The sequence below is a fragment of the Cylas formicarius genome, unplaced genomic scaffold (genome assembly GCF_029955315.1).
Source record: "Cylas formicarius isolate icCylForm1 unplaced genomic scaffold, icCylForm1.1 PGA_scaffold_10__41_contigs__length_53128322, whole genome shotgun sequence".
In the NCBI taxonomy this organism is placed as follows: Eukaryota; Metazoa; Arthropoda; class Insecta; order Coleoptera; family Brentidae; genus Cylas; species Cylas formicarius.
This window is the reverse complement of record NW_026844214.1, coordinates 12,049,302-12,066,985: the sequence shown is the minus strand read 5'-3', so window position 1 is coordinate 12,066,985 and position 17,684 is coordinate 12,049,302. Positions and strand designations below refer to the sequence as shown.

At 32.1% G+C, this 17,684-nt stretch overlaps 1 protein-coding gene across 4 annotated transcripts in view; it reads right to left on the bottom strand.

Annotated features, from left to right (window-relative positions):
• Positions 1-17,684, bottom strand: part of LOC132708314 (hemicentin-1) — a 555,715-nt gene that overhangs the window by 79,263 nt on the left and 458,768 nt on the right. For all 4 annotated transcript variants that reach the window (XM_060680574.1, XM_060680575.1, XM_060680576.1 and 1 more), the window contains 2 exons: positions 7,477-7,587; positions 4,243-4,446 (listed from right to left, as the gene is read on the bottom strand). In XM_060680574.1, the coding sequence (XP_060536557.1) occupies positions 4,243-4,446; positions 7,477-7,587 (315 nt within the window). The remainder of the gene's footprint in view (positions 1-4,242; positions 4,447-7,476; positions 7,588-17,684) is intronic.

The window sequence follows — 17,684 nt, the reverse complement described above, 5'->3', positions numbered from 1 at the left end:
ATAAAGAGAATTTCTAATTTTTCAAAGAAACTTCCACAGGCTATTGTAATACTTTTTACAAAACTTCTGGATTCCTCCTGCGTCGGTTTTTGCTGAGTCGAACTTACTGACGTTTCCCCAATCATCATCCTGTGGGCTTCGGCAGAGCTTGAGTGAAACTGGCTCGTATTTTACTCTGTACCTGCTTATATATTGTTTGAGGGGGCGGAGCTAAATGAGGGGGATAAACACCGTATCGGATGACTGATTCCCATATTGGTGATTTTTTGTTGGTAGAAGAACTGATTACATGCAAGAATTTTTGGTTTTATCGAATAAAATTTTATGTCGGGTTTCATGAGTGTGTTCGACAACAGCTGATGAGTTTATTTGTCTTAGTCGTAAGGCTCTTTCGTGTTTTTTGAGTCTAGTTGATATTTTTCGTCCGGTCTCTCCACTGTATTCTTTGCTGCATCTGGTTTTCAATTTTGCAGGAGTTACGGATGTGGAGTTTATCATAATTGGATGCAGGATAAAAAGGTATATTTTGAAAAATCTATTCACGATAACTGCAGTGTTTTTAAATGGCTACGAATTTTGTTTTTGATGTTTTATTGAATTATGTTTTAAATGAGGCGTAGGTAACCGTAACATTTCTTGTTCTTATCTTGTATCTTAGAATTTGTGACATATTGTTGTGCAGTTTTATTTAAAAAACTAATGATTTTCGACATAGAGTTTGTTTGACAAAAGTTGTTTCGCATTGCTTAGCGAGTTCAAAAAATTAAGAATATACAGGATGTTTGATTTAAAATAACAAAGTTGAGGTTATTTCCGGTGATGCCGGAAACACAACACAAAGTTTCTCTGCTATAAATATTTAAAATAGTCAACCCTATCGATATAACAAATTGTATATTTTTATCGCAATAAATTTTGAAATGCCGCTGTGGACAGTAGTTTCGTGATCACCCAGTATAAGAGGAATTTTAAATACAAATTATATGTTAATTTTGAATTTTTTTATGAGCAGGCTATAGGTGTTCCCTTTTCTAATATACTTTAGTTGCCGAACAGACCTGACATTTCGCAGTCATTATTACAATTTCTGCTTTCTCTTCCTTCTGCTATGACTGATATTAACCCAAAATGACAATTATGAAAAATAGGATATTATGGGGGTGTATTATGCCCAATTAATGTTGTACACACACACTTCTTACTATTAAGAAATTTAACAAAATTAATAAAATATATACAATGTGTTTCGATAAAGGGATCAAAATATTAGTTTATATATCAAAATTTCTGAGTTTACGCATAATCGAGGGTTCCCAAAAATTCAAAATTTCCAAAATCACCTAAAAATTCAAAAAGTCTGTAAGCTCTCATTATTCGCTAAGGGTAACTTTTTACAAAGATTTTTGAAATAATTATATTTTCGGAAAATAGTGCATTTAGTAAGTATTAATTTGACACTTTTTAACCTTAAACCACATCAGAAAATGTTTTGAATTTGCATTTTAATATTGGTGCAATGCAATTGATGAAATTATCGTATTATTTGACTGATTTAATGTTTTACGAATTTTTTTAAATTTCAATCTAAATATTTGCTTGTACTGGGCCTCCAAACGAAAACTAAATGATAACTGTGCTTTTTAAAACTTACATCTTAACGTCAATAATAATAATAATAATAATAATAATAATAATAACGCTTTTTGTCTAACAGACAGATGCTGTCCGATTATAAGACAATGTTCTCGACACACCAGTTTTGCATAAAACCACTAAAAATAGTTAAATATACTTGAGAAAATGATAACAATAAAAACTATAAAAACTATTGAACATGCAGACCATTCAGGTATTGATTAAGAGTCTTTTTAGATTCGCCCAGACTGGCGTTGAAGAGATCTACTTCAGATTCACTCTCAAGCTCAAGTGGGGCCCTGATTCCAGCATTGGTAGTTGTAGTTGGTTGAAAGAAGCGACCGTAATTTTGTGCATTAAAAGAAGGCACACAAAAATTGAGTTGCTGCAGTAGCTCTGGAGAATCGATGAGGCCATTGCATAATTTATACAGAAATACCACGGAGGCGCCCACCCTCCCAGATATTATAACAAAGGACATAAATAGAATGAGATATACAAAAAAGTATTTGATAAATTCAGATTGACTGGTTTGAAATAACTGCAACTCAGCAGGTTTTATGTGGCATGACAGAAGATATTCAAAGTCTGTATTTGAAAAAATAACCTGTTCCACGACTTCTCTTTAGATTCAATAGCACTTCTCTTTCTTTCGTTTCTATTCATATTCTCCCATTCTGGAAATAGACGAATCTCGCAAGTTGTTGCGTAATAAAATTATCGAAAAAATAATTGGACAGTAGGAGAACATATCTTTGAAAATTCAGTGTAAGCATCAACAAACCAACAAATAAACAACAATGTTAAAAATTGTTATCTGACATCTATTGTGTCCAATTAAGTCAGCATATTCCCATAAGGTTTACTATGTCATCTTTTTCTCACGACGACGATTCCTAGATTTGCGCTTTTAGGTGTTCTCATTCTCATGGATTCATCGCCAGCTTTTAGAAGATCATAAATGTGCGTCAAATACGAGATATATTTGAGATTTATCTTAGCTCTCTTGAGAACTAAAATTGATTCTAAAAACAAAACTCCGAGTTTCGGTACCCAAATTTTATTTTTTTTTTAATTATGAAAAAAAGTTATTATTTGTAAAAATGGTCTAAAACTGGAAATACAATCATCAGATACAAAGTTTTGGTTACTTTGGCGGCGAGATATTAAACTACTAAGCTTATTTGACCAGTTTTGTCTGCCAGAAATCTGTGGCGCGCGGTATAGTGAGAAAACTTTTGCTCTGACCGTTTTGACCAAAAAGTGCCGTTGATCGTATAGCTACACGAGTGGTTATCATCCCAAAGTTCGTTTCCTAGCGGACAAAACAAGCCGTATACAAGATTTGTCGAAAAATATAAATTTTAAGCCAGAGTGAAGTTTACAATTCTTTTCAAGAAAAGATTATTATTAATTGAAAACGATATTCATATATTCAATATTATCTATCTATATATCGCTAATGATTATTCCCAAAAGAAATCAGCATGTCAGGAAAGCACTGCAGATTTGATGATGGGTTGGGCTTGGCCCTTGCTAGATTTCAAGAATTTCATTAAGTTTATACAAGGGGAGTGGTTAGTCAGTTGAAAAGGGAAATCGCGCAGTGCGCAAATATAAAAGGAGAAATTACATAAATTATTAGTAATAAGTATAGTGAATAGTAGATTAGTAGATCTTTGTTATTTTGGAGGCAATGAATTTTCAGTTCATTTAAGTTGAAGAGCTTGTCGGACAATAATTTTTACAACTGAATATTCACTTAACATTAAACGTCAATACTTTATAAACTCTCAACTTGTCTCTTATTCCAAAACATATATCTTTTTCCCGCATCAAATGACAAAAAGGTGCACAACTATGGTTTTTATTTTTTTATTGAAAAACGAGATAAAATACGAAAACAAATCAAGGTTAAAAAAAGTTATATTGTTAGTCACATTTTCAAATTAAAAAAAAAAATAATTCCAGTGGCGTATATCTCTTTGACAATACTATTCGTTAATATACCTCCCGGGATGGCACTGTAGTTCACGATTTTGACAGTTAAAGCAAAATTAGCCCTGAGTGTGCCAAATTTCCACGGACAAAAAATATTTATCATATTGCAAAAGAAAGAATATTTAACACTATATCTTGGAAACTGGACCTACGTTTAATAGACAATAGACATGAACCGAAAGATGTTCGCAAATAAAATCCAACGGTCGATGTTTTCAAAAATAAATTTCGCATTTTTCAACAAACATTGTGTATAGGTCAAGAAGTTTTACATCTATATTTCGAGTTTTAGATATAGAACTATTAATAAAGAATACGTTTTAAGAATAAACGAAAATATAAAATATCCAAAATTTAGCGTAAGACGCAAACATTTTAGGGAAAATCAAAATCCAGAAGTCTCCACGCTCGGGAAATTGAGTAATCCAATTGTTCGCTCGCGCCTTCGAACCGTCAAGTCCGTTCTAATTTGGAGGGCGGCGATCTCTATAATCTACGCGTTAACGTTAACGCTGCTTAAGATGCATCGTATTCCTCCGGGATTTTATCGGAGGGTTTTGGGTCTGAGACATTTTCGAGATAATTAATAGTCAGTCAATTACTTACAATTAATGTCCAGAACAACGGCTCGGCTCTCCGGTGGCACGATGTTGTTGTTGCTGGCCTGGCAGATCAGTCTTGCATGTAAATGTTGGCGACCGACGTTGGGAAATGTGAGGTGATTGACGACTACTCCGTCGGACCGATTCTCGTAGGAATCGTCGATCACCGTGTTCTCCAGAAACCAAATTACCCTCGGCCTCGGTCTGCCTGTCAAAATTTAAACGATAGCTTTCTTAAAGTTTCTTGCAACGGTGACTAAAAGTGTTAAAAGAATGCAGATTAACATAACAAAACGCAACTGCTTTTTAATGCTCATACTTTGGTTGTACTCGTAGCCGCAATTGCTAAAATCCTTTCACCGATATTAGCTATTAGATTATATAGATACCGTAGGTACGGTAAAATTGATACACGTCAGGAAACTATGACGTTTTCGTACAACAGATACATCTAAATCTAAAAACACTTATCTGTACTTTGCGCCATTTGAAAATTTAATAGGACGTGGATGTGTTCAACCAATAGTTTTTGATGTTGGTTTCAAAAGTGTGAATTAACAAAGCATGTCTACAAGTTGAGGCTGATTTGTTTAAAATAAAGGGTAGTTTCTTAAATAAACGTTCGTTCAAAAGCTTAGGGAGATATCGCGCTATAAATTTGTCTAAAAATGTTTTAATTTTTTATGTTAAAATCTGGGATTGTATTAGACTACGACTATCATTTATAATTAAATTTAAAGAAAAATTTACGCAATGTCATCGAAAAAATTTGAAACCTTTTTGTCTGCAACGTGAAAATCTGAACTTTTAGTTCTTATTTATTTTGATTTGATTTGATTTTCATCAAGTGGAAGCCACCTCAGTTCAAGAGTTGTCATAAAACTTACAGTTTCCAACTAAGAATATAAATTTAGTCGGGTGCTGTCGAGCAGTTGTATTTTGTACTAACATTTGTCAACTATCTTTGACACAATTTTAAAAATAATTTATTAACAAACTTTTCTAAAATTAATGTAATTACGCGCAAACTATGAACTTCTGTAAAAACTATGTAATTACAAATTTTATAGTAAGTGTTGAAAATGCCTATCTTGCGATATAATACATGCATTTATTCTATGCACCTGGCTAACTTGTTCAAGAGTAGGAAATTATGTATAACGTTTGGAACAAACAATAAGTACACTGAACAATTTTTATTAAAAGTTAAGGTTCTAATAGATTATTTTTCTAGATCACAGGTTTCTGTGAGCTATAAGTTGTAATGCAGTTTATATTTAACTTGTCAATTAAGCATCCTTCGACTGTCACTTTGTTTAGCGTAGTTATTACAACAACTTCTACCCCCAATCTGACAACACTGTATTAAATATGAAGTAGAAATGATACTACACTAACATTTATCCAACGGTCGATCATTTCATTCGATGATATTGGACAATATTTTCCTTTACCAAATCTTCCATTTTCTCATTCTCAGGCATCTATCTATTAACCATGACTACAGATTCCAATTTTTTGAGATTACACAATGGAAAAGTGTTGAACGCAGGGAGTATAGTTACAAAAAGTTTAATATTCCTCATTTGGTGCTAGTAACCTCTCACAAGTTACCATCCGCAAGTTGTAAGGTCGTCAGGCAATGGACAATCATCTTTTTATAAAAAGAAGTAGTGCAATACTCAATAAAAAAATTGACACAGTATTAAAACTTTATATCATCTAGCAAAAATTCTTGATTCTTTCAGGGCTAGATGTCAAACAGCCGGTCGAAAACTATCGCTACCAAACAAAAAATTAAATAAAAAACAAAAAATAATGAAGTGAGACCAAAACGAAAACATTGTGACAAAATTTCTGTTCAGTTCTGTTTTGTTTCAGAAATCTTTTATACGATGCATAGTTTTCTGCTAAAAGCATCATGTTTCGTCATATAATTAATCGAGAACACCGCAGAAACGGGTTACAAATTTTGCACAGTTAAATGATGTTAGTTACATAGTTGTTACGTGATCAGGAAATCAAAATAAACGAAACGGTAAGTGTAAGTGTACACAAAGGCATCAGCATAGCAATAACTACAGTAACTGGCTCATGTACATATATAATATACAGTACATGTGAAGTTTTTCCATTAAAAAAACAATCGTTGGGAGGATCTGTTACCTTTAAGCATATGGGTTTTAATTCAACGAAAATAAAGTATTTCTCCATCGGGTTGTAAACTCATCGTATTCCTCTCTGAAACATAGTTTACCCTATTCAGATTTCACATTCCTAGTTGTTTATTATGCAGGCAAGTATTCAGATGTATTTCCCATAGGAACGTTTTTGTTCCGTGTGTAACGGATCCTCTCAAAGGATATCTCGGCGAGTGGCAAAATAAAAATCATTGATTTTTTACTTCTCCTCCAATTGCCTGTTTCGTAGGCCCGAATAAATTTTTTATCGGGTTTTACTACATTTTGTATATAACAGCTTTAGGTTTTCTATGTTTTGATTTTCTTTATTTATTAGTTTGATTAAATACTAACTTAACCTAAGTGTGGTGTCGTGCATCTGAGTTTTGACCAACAAGACATCTCGGGCAAGATAGACAGTCAGTATATATTAAATGTCAGATAGTATTAAATGTCGCGCATTACTCCGAGGATTTCCCCGTATATTTATGTATTTGAAATTTCGTTACGCATTCGAAACGAGTTATATAGGTTTTTGCAGCAGTTGCCCAGACCGACTCTGCATATTCCAATATGCTACTTACATAAGCTTCAGATTCCTCTGAAGGGGAGATTCTGGGACAATATATGGCCTTATAGAACTTTTTGGTATTTTTGCTTTGCATGTCGTTTTATTTATATGTATTTAAAAATATAAATTTCTGTCCAAAATCACTACGAGATTACTTCTTCTTTACAATTAATTTGTGTATGTTGTGGCAGAGGGTTTCAATTCTTTATATTATATAAAATTTTTAAAGATGTTTGCTTTAAAAGATTTTCTGTGCAGCGTCAAATTTTAGCATATTGCTTCTTACGAAGGAAAAACTTTCTGGCCTTGTTTTAGGGACGAGGCTAAATAATGTATTTTCCGTCAAACTTTCGATCCAATAAAAGTATTTTTCCGGGCGACAAAAAATTCTCTTGTCGGAGAAACAAACATTTGGGGAAAATTCAAAATCTAATTTGCAGGAACATATTGGGCAAATGACACGCGCAAACAAAATAAAAAGACTTACCTCCTTTCACTTCGCAAAGAAGGTTTACGTCGGTGCCTTCGTTATAAGGTCCTAATAATACTACTTTGTCTATCCTTTTGTCGTCGTATATGTGTATCTTCTCTGGAGGCACTGAAAATAAAGAAAGAAATATGATTTTTTCAAGCCGCAGAAATTCGTGGTGTTACGATAAAATTAGACGGTGTGGGTTGGCTGTGAGAATGCACGAAATATAGAAAAGGCAATAAGTTAACAAGCTCCATAGTACTGCACAACAGAGATACCCTATGGTGCTACGGAGATCAGTTTGATGGTTACCGATTTAAAATATAAAAAAAATTCGTTCTGCTGCTAAATATTCTCTTATCAGACGTGCCACTTTTTGTTAAAATTAAAAATGGCACTAACAAAATTACCCCAAATTGCCATCTATTCCCGTCTCAAATCTAAACCAACTGAAACGGGTTATTCGGATTCAAAAAGTACGCAGTTTATGAATATACCATTTTTACCAGATACTCTGGTAATCAGAATGTAGCACATAGTTGTTAAATTAGCAATTTTTAAACTCTTATGATAACCACGATAACCAGCGTATTTTCCATTGAATTTGTTTGTCCAGAAGTTTTTCCAAACGTATGCTGCCTCTCGAGGATGGTCGGATAAACAAAAGTTACCTTTCAAACCGAACTTTATGCAAGCGTTTCGAACAAAAGGTAGAGAAGTTTAAGTGGATCCCAGAAAGGTCTAAAACGAGGACCGGTTAAAGAATAATGACGCTGGAAATTGCCAGATAAAAGATGGCATGGCTTAACCGCACAGGAAAACGACCAATATATACAATTTAGCTGTTCGTTTCCCTTCCTCGTCCATTTCGTATTGTCGCAAAAATGTCTCCGACTACCGAAAATTATTATTATTAATGGCGATTTGAGTGTGTTCTGGCTTCCAGATTATTTGTCCTCAGCTCGAGGGAGGAATTTTTGTTTTTATGGAATTATGAGGGCTTCTTGAGAATTATTTATGACCGCGTTTTTATGAGCTGAGCTTGCGGCTGCTGGTGTGTCGATTATTACGGTTTATTATTTATTTTGAAGGAAGAATATAAAAAATGAATTATTAAATTTTCACAGCGAAAACCATCATCAAAAAGGAGTTGCTATAGAGATCCAAAAGCAAATGGAACCTCATTTCAATTCATAAATATGACATATAAACAACTGTTCCAAATTTTTTGTACATGGTTATTCATTATATTTCGACACCCACCTTAAGGGTTAAAAAAAAGTGAAAATACAAAAGTTTGAAGATGTTTGCTCTATTATCTTATGCAAATGCCAGAAAAAACAAACTACGATAGGAAGCTGTCAGAATGACAGCAACATCTAGATCGTTTTTTCCTGATTTCAAAAACATAACAAAAGTGGTGAAGTCTGCCTTGATATCAGCCAGATTATCTATGTTTGTAATTGTTTTAACAATGTTCTATTTTTGACAACTAATCAAAGATCTGCACCGTCAGTTAAATAACTTAACATATTTCAAAGAGGTTATACTGAGGAAGAAAAACGCCAAATACTAAAATTATATTATTCAAAAGGACATAATGTTTCAAGGATTAAAAGAGAATAGAGAGACAGATATATTCGGATAGAAGACTTTCTTCAATAAATAGAATTAAAAATGTAATTAAACAATTTGTGGACCGAAATAGCGTCACACGGAAGGCCAGGGCATAGAAAGAAATTTTGATGAAGACCTCAATATATTACTTTACAAGGTAAATTATTATACCATTACGATACTTGACATCATGACTTTGAGTTCTACTTTCTTAATTTTTATATTTCATATTTTTTAGAAAATCTTGAATATTTTATACCTGACGTGTGGTATGTTGAACAATATGTTGGTCGGACCAATTATATACGAAGGATCCTTGAATGTTTAAAATTTCCTTGCAACAGTAATATAACATTGGTTAGAAAATGTGAGAGTTAGGAATTATTTAAATTTAATTTGGCATCTAGATCGTGTAGGTAGAGAAAGAACTATCAAAGGGCCTGCCAACAGCCCTGACCCGAATCCTTGTGACATTTTTTGTGGGGATACTTAACAAAAAATTTATTATAATTGGCCTCCAAGTGATAAGAGAAAGACATAAAATCGTTTTGCAAGATCTAAACAGAGAAAACTCTGATTTTATCACCTCGTGTATTAAAAGGCAATTGAAAAGAAATATTGTCCGATGTATAGAAAATAATGGAGGTTATGTGGAAAATGTTTACCATAATTATTGATGTTTCTATTGTTTAAATAATATAATTATATTATTTGGCGTTGTTCTTCCTCAGTATAACCCATTTGAAATATCGTATTTAACTTATACTGGAGATCTTTAGTTTTAATTAGTTGTTAAAAGCAGAATATTGTTATCACAATTGCAAACATAGATAATATGGTTGTTATCAAGGCAGCCTTGATCACTTTAAAACACTATGGCAATTGTCTAGAAATCGAATGATTATTATTTTTAAACTGAAATATCTCAAAAACGGCCAAATGAAATGTCAATAAACTCTACGTTTTTGAAATCAGGAAAGATCTACGATTTAAGCTAATAATATATAGGGCATTCCATTAAAAAAAAAAAGATGTTGCTGTCACTTTGACAGCTTGCGTTCGTCGTTTGGTTATTCCTCACATTTGCATAAGGCAATACAATAAAAATCTTCAAACTTTTATATTTGCACTTTTTTTCTATCTTTAAAAATTAACCATGTTAGTGGGTGTCAAAATATAATTAATAACCCTGTACGGCCATTATAGGTGTTCCCAATTACATAACTTATGCTTAACACTGCTAATTTCGAAGATGCTGTATGTAAAATTTCAGAACATATATAACTTTAATAAAATTAATAAAATAAATAAAAAATAAATAAATAAAGTGCACTTTCTTATTTTGTAGAGTAAAATAATAACATCGTATAAGCCAAATTCGCCTGCTCAACGCTAAAGTTAAAAGTTTGGTTCTCTATTGAACTTCTGTAAACAAATTAAAGTAAACTATAAATAAACTTCAAACAGTAAAGCTTTAAATGTGGGAGTCTGAAAAATATTATACCTTTTTTCGCAAAAATAGCTGAGATCTCTTTTGAAAGCTCTTCCGTTTGTGTATAGACTATAAGTGGATTTAAACAAAAATTATCTCTTATCCATAGAATACATTAATAGACTTTAACGGAGTCAGTCATTAGTCCTTGATCGTAAGCAAATTACAAATTTAATGTCGATTCGAATGCTCTTTTAATAAAAATTGGGAAAGTTTGCGGTTGAAATTTTCACCAGTGATTTCTACCGAAAGATCAAAGACGAAAACTCAAACTTCAAAAGGTTGTTTCTACAACGTAATTTATTTACTTTATTATTTGTTGACTTACTTACAAAATGATTATAATTAAGGATATTTATGCTTAGAAACTTTATACCGGAAAAGTTGTAGAAGTTTAATTACTCAAAAACTTGGGGGGGTTATTAAGATTCAAAACAAATATGTATTAAATCCAATTTATTTAGCATTTCCTAACATTGGTTCCGCTTGTACTGGGGTAAATACTCGGCCCACATAAAACTTGTTCATGTGGATTAGATTTCCTAAAAGTTGTAAATTAAAACGCACATGATTTCCCAACACTGAAAAATGTTTCGCTATATTTTGCTTTATCCGAAATTGTTTAAAAATATTGCAATTTTAGTTTGGACGTTAATTTACTGCACCGTTTTTGCATTATTGTCGATTACACAGATTTATATTTATGATTGCGAAAACGATACCAACCGTTTCCAATCAAATTTCATAACTTCGCATTCGGCAGTTAATTTGTAGATTAAATTTGTTTTTATGCAAAATAAATATGCTTGCACGGAATTAATTTCACTGGGACTGATACAGCGGCGGTCGTTAAAACAGAAACCTAAAACTAACAGCCTCAAAATATTAAAATAAATTTTCAAACGTATGATTGTAATTGATTATTGCAAAATACGTATTTAGTACTGACACTGTTGTGCTTTTAAGTGTCAGCTCTGAATACGTTGGACATTATGAAAGTCCTAAAGACCTGCACACCGATAATAAAGCCAAGATATAAAAATTCAATCCGCTATTAAGGCAAAATTAAGAATTTGAAATTTAGGAAATTTTCAATAGAGAATGAAATATTATTAATGAATTGATGGTTACGGCAAGGGAAGTCGAACAGTAAAAAAGATGTATTTCACAAAAAAACCCTTATTGGAAGGTCCGCCTCTTCTTCACACAGAAAATAATCAAAATCCCTTATTTATGGGATATTCACAGGGTGACTCAACCAAGATGGTTTAGTTAATAATTATTAGAAAGAAACTACCTTGGAAACTGCAGACACTGACTAGTAAATTAAGAAAAATGAAAAAATTATAAATAATAAAACAAGTACAAATATAAGTGCAACACGATTTTTAGAAATTAAATTTATATATTATATAAGTTTATATATTACATAAGTTTATATATTATCAGATTATCCGCTATCGATGGGTGTACGGTAAAAACAAAATTTAATAATAAAACTTTTTTATTCTATTATTACTAATTAATGTAAGTTTTAAAGAACATTAATTTTGAAAAACTGTTACAGGTATCAAAAAAATGCTCGACTTTGTTCGGGATACTTTTGATAGTAATGTTGATAAATGGTTTTTTTAATGACCTTGCATAGGGATGATAAGCATCGTATAACTTGATAAAAACAGAGAATGTAAAAATTATAAATTTCATGCTGCGTATTTTTGATATCGAACATTACCAAGAGATATTTTGTTTTTATATCGAATTGTCTTATTTTAAAACAATATCGAATTTGGGAAAATATGGGAATTTGGGAAAATATGGGAATTTATGACGGTCAGCCATATCGGTTCATGGTGAAGTTTCTTGAAATTTTTGTTATGAAATCTTTGAAAGTTTTAAAATTTAATATGTTTGCTCAAAGTTATGTTTTAAAAATTGTAATTTTTAAAGTTATACTTATTTTTGCTTAGTTTTCGTTAGTTTTGAAATCTTTTATTGGGGAAACTAAACATTTATTGAGCTTTGTCTTTGTAGATTCTAAAAGCATTATATTTCGTGTAGTTAATATTAAACAGGTTGAACCAAATCCCATTTGGATGATTTGTATTAAATCGAGAGGCGGTAAAACCCATTATTCGATCATACAGACCGCCATGCATTTGTATCAAAAAAAGCGTTTTATTCTTTTCATGACAATTAATCTTACTTTAGAGTGTAAATAACCGACTTATCCGACTACGCTTCCTAACATTTTATTAAAACCACGGGAATGAAATTAATCATATTGGTTTATCCCCAAAAGATAATTTTTACATCTTTTCAAGTCAATACCGAGACATATCGTTGGCTTTGACATGGGAATTTTTTCCATTCGGGAGAAATACCAAGTCATTTATCACGTATCTCGGTGATACCGAACATCTCCAATGACAACGTGTTTTCTTGGTTCATTGATACAGAGCGGCTCGCCTTTTTTATAAACATTTCTTATTATTCCGGAGGGAAATGACTTCATTACATTTAAGCACGAACATCCATTTATTTCTCCTTGAAAGCATCCACTGCTTTTTGCCATATTAGGAAGCTTTCGTCTTTGGGACAAAAGAGAAGCACGATTTTAAATTGCATCATGATGATGATGCGTTTGAGTATTCCGTCGCCGAGGGCGAAACCCAGAAACTCTCTTTACGGTTAGACGTTGCCGGTAAAAGTTTTGATCCCGCGTGTAATTTGAAACATAATCTCGCCGAATCAAAAATGTTTTATTATACTTCACAAGAGCTTTCGGGATCTGCTTTTCCTAAAATAAAACTTTCTATTACCATTTCAATCAACTAGAACATCGCCAAGGGACTGCCGATCACGATGTGTCGCATATTATTCGATGCTCCAATTCTTTACTATTGATTTTTACTTTTGTTTTCTAAAGATTTTTTGTAAGAATTACTACAGTTTTGTTAAGTGAACAGGGTTATTCACAATATACGCCATGGAATATTGTGGCATACATTCAAGATTTTTAAAAAAATTTATTTCTGGGATACGTGAAGTTTTATTATGGTTACTTTTTAGAATTACTTTAATTATAATACAGGTTGTCTCAAAAGTTTTAAAAGTTTAAAAGTTTTTCAAAATAAATAAGAACTAAAAGTTCAGATTTTCACGAAAATATATATTATGACATGACAATTGTTTCGAGAACACCGTGTCTTTATCAAATTTTATCATTTGATAAAGCCTCAGTTCAATTTTTAAAAGTTTTTTTTTAATTTTTGGTTTCTGCCATCAAAATATGTTGATATTTCGATAAGATTTTTAATAGCTGAATCTTAAGGGTTTTTAAATAATTCGACTTCCTCATTTTAATTTCTCAAATACATAGGTAATGAAAAAGTACATCCTGGTAGGGTAAAAAATATTTCGTTCCATTTAAATTATCAAGTTATATAGTCACTTAAAGTTTTTATTAGTTTTAGTTGGTTAGAATAAATTGCTGGTCATCCTGGGAAACCTTTTATAATTGCGATATAAAACATGGTCAATGGTTACGCTTAAACACTTCTTATACAGTGACGTTTCAAAACAAATGCGAAATATTTAAAGGGATGATTCCGTGTTTAAAATATAGTAAAAAATGTATTACTATTATAAAAACACACTTTCGGAATATTTTTATTTTTTTTTTTAAATGAGTGAAGGGGATTGGATTAGACTACATTTAGCTTTTTAACTAAATTTAAAGAAATATTTGCGGAATGAATTGGATTTTTTTTTCGATAAACGTGTTTATAAAATTTAAATGTAAAACCTTGCTTGTCGAAAATTTATTTATTCATTATTTTAGAAAAATAATTTAGTTGGGTGCTGCCAAATAGTTGACTTTTGTAAATATATCATTTATCTTCGAAACAGTAATATTTCAAATATAATTTACTAATTTCTAGAACTAATTGGTCTATTAATTAATAAATAAAACAATAAAAAACGCATTAAGAAGTGACAGCAGTCCACTACATATTTTCTATTTAATATTTTTTTTATTTCCTTATGCATTGCTTTGGATTTTTTTTTATTTCGAAGAGGTAAGCAAAAAAAATTCTCTATGTCATTGCATTCCTTGAATTTAATTCAGAACAATGATAGGGGCAATATCCTCGAATCATTCAAAAAAATATGCAGGAAGTGTGCTTTTATAAGAGTAATACTTTATAATAATATAATAATATTTTATTGTTCTATCTATTTTCGTTTTTTTTTCGATGGTTAGCTTTTGACCCAACTTTTATATACCAAACCACACTTTATCACCACCTTAAGTTTTTTGTTTTGAAACACCCTGTTCAAATGATCCAGAGTTTAAGGTGTACGTATCATAAATTTTATTAAAAACTACAAATATTTTGGTCGTAGAATCCAAAAATGCTATAATATTGCAGGGGTTCCATTAAAAAAAAAAAAAAACTTTAATCCGTTTATCTATCAAATTATTTTTGAAAAGTTACCACTTTACACGTACCAAGAATAACTATTTTTGAAAAACTTTTATTTTGGTCACAATGGTCCGTGCCGAATAGCGTGAATAACCCTGTATATCTAACCGTAGGATTTGCAAAAAACAGAATTGTGGACAAAGCGGCTAAGAGAAAATGTTGGAAATTATTTTCAAGTTTCTACAATGGTTGCTAAAGGGAGTAACTTTTATGGCGAATGAGAAAAGTGGGATTTTTACAAAATTGTGAATTGGGAATAATTTTTATCAAATTTCGATTTTGCCCTATTGTAGAATAAAGTAGTTGGGGAAGGTTAGTTTTGGTTATGAACAAGTAAGACACTACAAATACCTTGGCACCATAATTAACGAAGGCGTTCAACATAAACAGGAAATCCTGGCACGCATTGAACAGGCAAGAAAAGTCCTCATAGAAATGAAAAAACTATTGACGGTTCCGGACCTATCACTAACAGTAAGAACAAAAATGGTCCATTGCTATGTATTTCCCGTGTTACTTTATGGCTTGAAAGGCTGAACGCTGAATAGAGAAACTCGTTATGGAGGGCAAAATTGTAGGTAGACGAAGTGTAGGGCGCCGAAGAATCTTCTTGTGCAATCTTCGAGAATAGTTTGGTCTATCGTCAATTGAATTAGTTAGATCAGCAGTATCAAAAGTGAGGGTAGCCACGATGATCAGCAACCTCCAAAGGAGAAGCTAATACAAGAAGAAGAAGTTTTGGTTAGTTTGTTATGTGTTTTTATTTAACAATAAATTTAATAAAAATTGGGAGTGTACAAATTGCAAATATTGATAATTTTTTAGACCTCAGATTCCTGTATTACCGGCAGGTCTTTACATCGCTAGTAGCTATTTACATTTTGCAACAGGCATATGCTCATAAAAATAATGCTTCTTCTTCTTCCTTCTTTAGTTTAGGAACCTGCCTGTTTGTTCTTCGTCCACTGCTCCCCGTAGGGTCTCAAATTGTCGCTTCATCTTTTTCGAGGGCGCCCTTCTAAAATAATGCCGTGCTTCCTATACATGTGATTAAATATTCGCACTAAAAAAATATTTTCGGAAATATTAATTTGGTTTTGTACACTTTTCTAGGAATAAATCGGGCTACGCTTTAGCATTATTCGGAAATGTAAGAAATATTTTGCTTGCATATTTTTCAACTTTGCCCAAGTTTTCTGTGGAATTAGAAAGATCTTCACTTGGTTTCTTAAACGGCGACCTTAATTTTATAGTTTTAGCGCCACATCAAATTTATTAGACACGATGTCAGCGACGATGCAATAAAATTCTCCGATATTAACTTTAAACTTCGTAATATGGCGTTATGAATAGCTAAAATTTAAAATGAAATATTTTCCCCAGCGAGGCCGAAGCAGAAAGACACAGGGAATAGTTCGGGGACATTTATCTTCCCCGACTTAAATACAATTTCAAAGTTTTAAAGCCCAACTCGTTGAATGCCTCCTCCTACGTTTACATTCTCCACTTTACAAAATTAGGGATCTAATGGATTTATCGCGAAGTCTCTAGTGTGATAAAAATGTGTCACCCCTTAACTGTTGTGAAAAATTCGTAGCTATTATTCGTATGATTGCGAGAAGACGTTTCCCTCTAATACTCTTTTACATTTTCACAACCAAAAAACCATTGACCTTGATTTATTTCCGACAATTCGAGTGTTATATTCTACCCAAATGACAATAAAAAGCTAGTTGTTCAGTGGCCAAAATTTTGCACAAATAGAATATATTTTTTCACTAGAAAAAGTATAGTATGCAACACATTTTTTGTAAACTTATTTAGTCACTCGTTTACTAAACATTCGCTCCGCTCGTACAAAATAAACTCATAACTCAAATACCGTTTACCACACTTGTTGCACTGTGCACTTGTGAGACACCACTGAACTAGAAATTTTACGCTCTTTCTGAAAATGGTTTATTACGTTCATTCCTGCAATTAAATTGCTATATAAAATTTTTGCGGTAAATTATAATTTGTGGTATGTAATAATAATTAATACATGAAACTGACTGTACAATAAATGAGGGTATAATAAAAGCAGAGCAAATTAATTTCATTCCCATCTTTAAAATATTGATATAATCCCAATAGTTAATATCATAACTAATATAATACATTTTTTCTACTCCCGACTCCAAAATACATAATTACACACTGATCTAGCATGCGGGAAGCGTCACTTTACCACGTCAGTTTCGTTTCCCACGGATCCAAGGCACTTCGGACATTTCCGGAATATTGCCGCCCGGGTTTTGGAGCAATCGGACGTTTTCGGAGATATTTAGGACGCTTTGAATGTTTTGTAGTTTATTTATTCCGACGGTCATGTCAGTGAATGTATTTGTGTTGTTTTGCGAAAATGTACCCAAAAACTAACGATCGTAGAAAAAATATAGTATGCAGCACGATCGGTAAACTTTTGAACTCACTCGTTTATTAAAAACTCGTGAGTTAAATGCCGTTTACCGCACTTCTTGCATAATATACTATTTGCTACTCCCTTCTGTAAAATACCAAATTGTACTCCGATTTAGCGTACGGAAAGTGTCATTTTACCGCGTCAGTTTCGTTTTTCACAG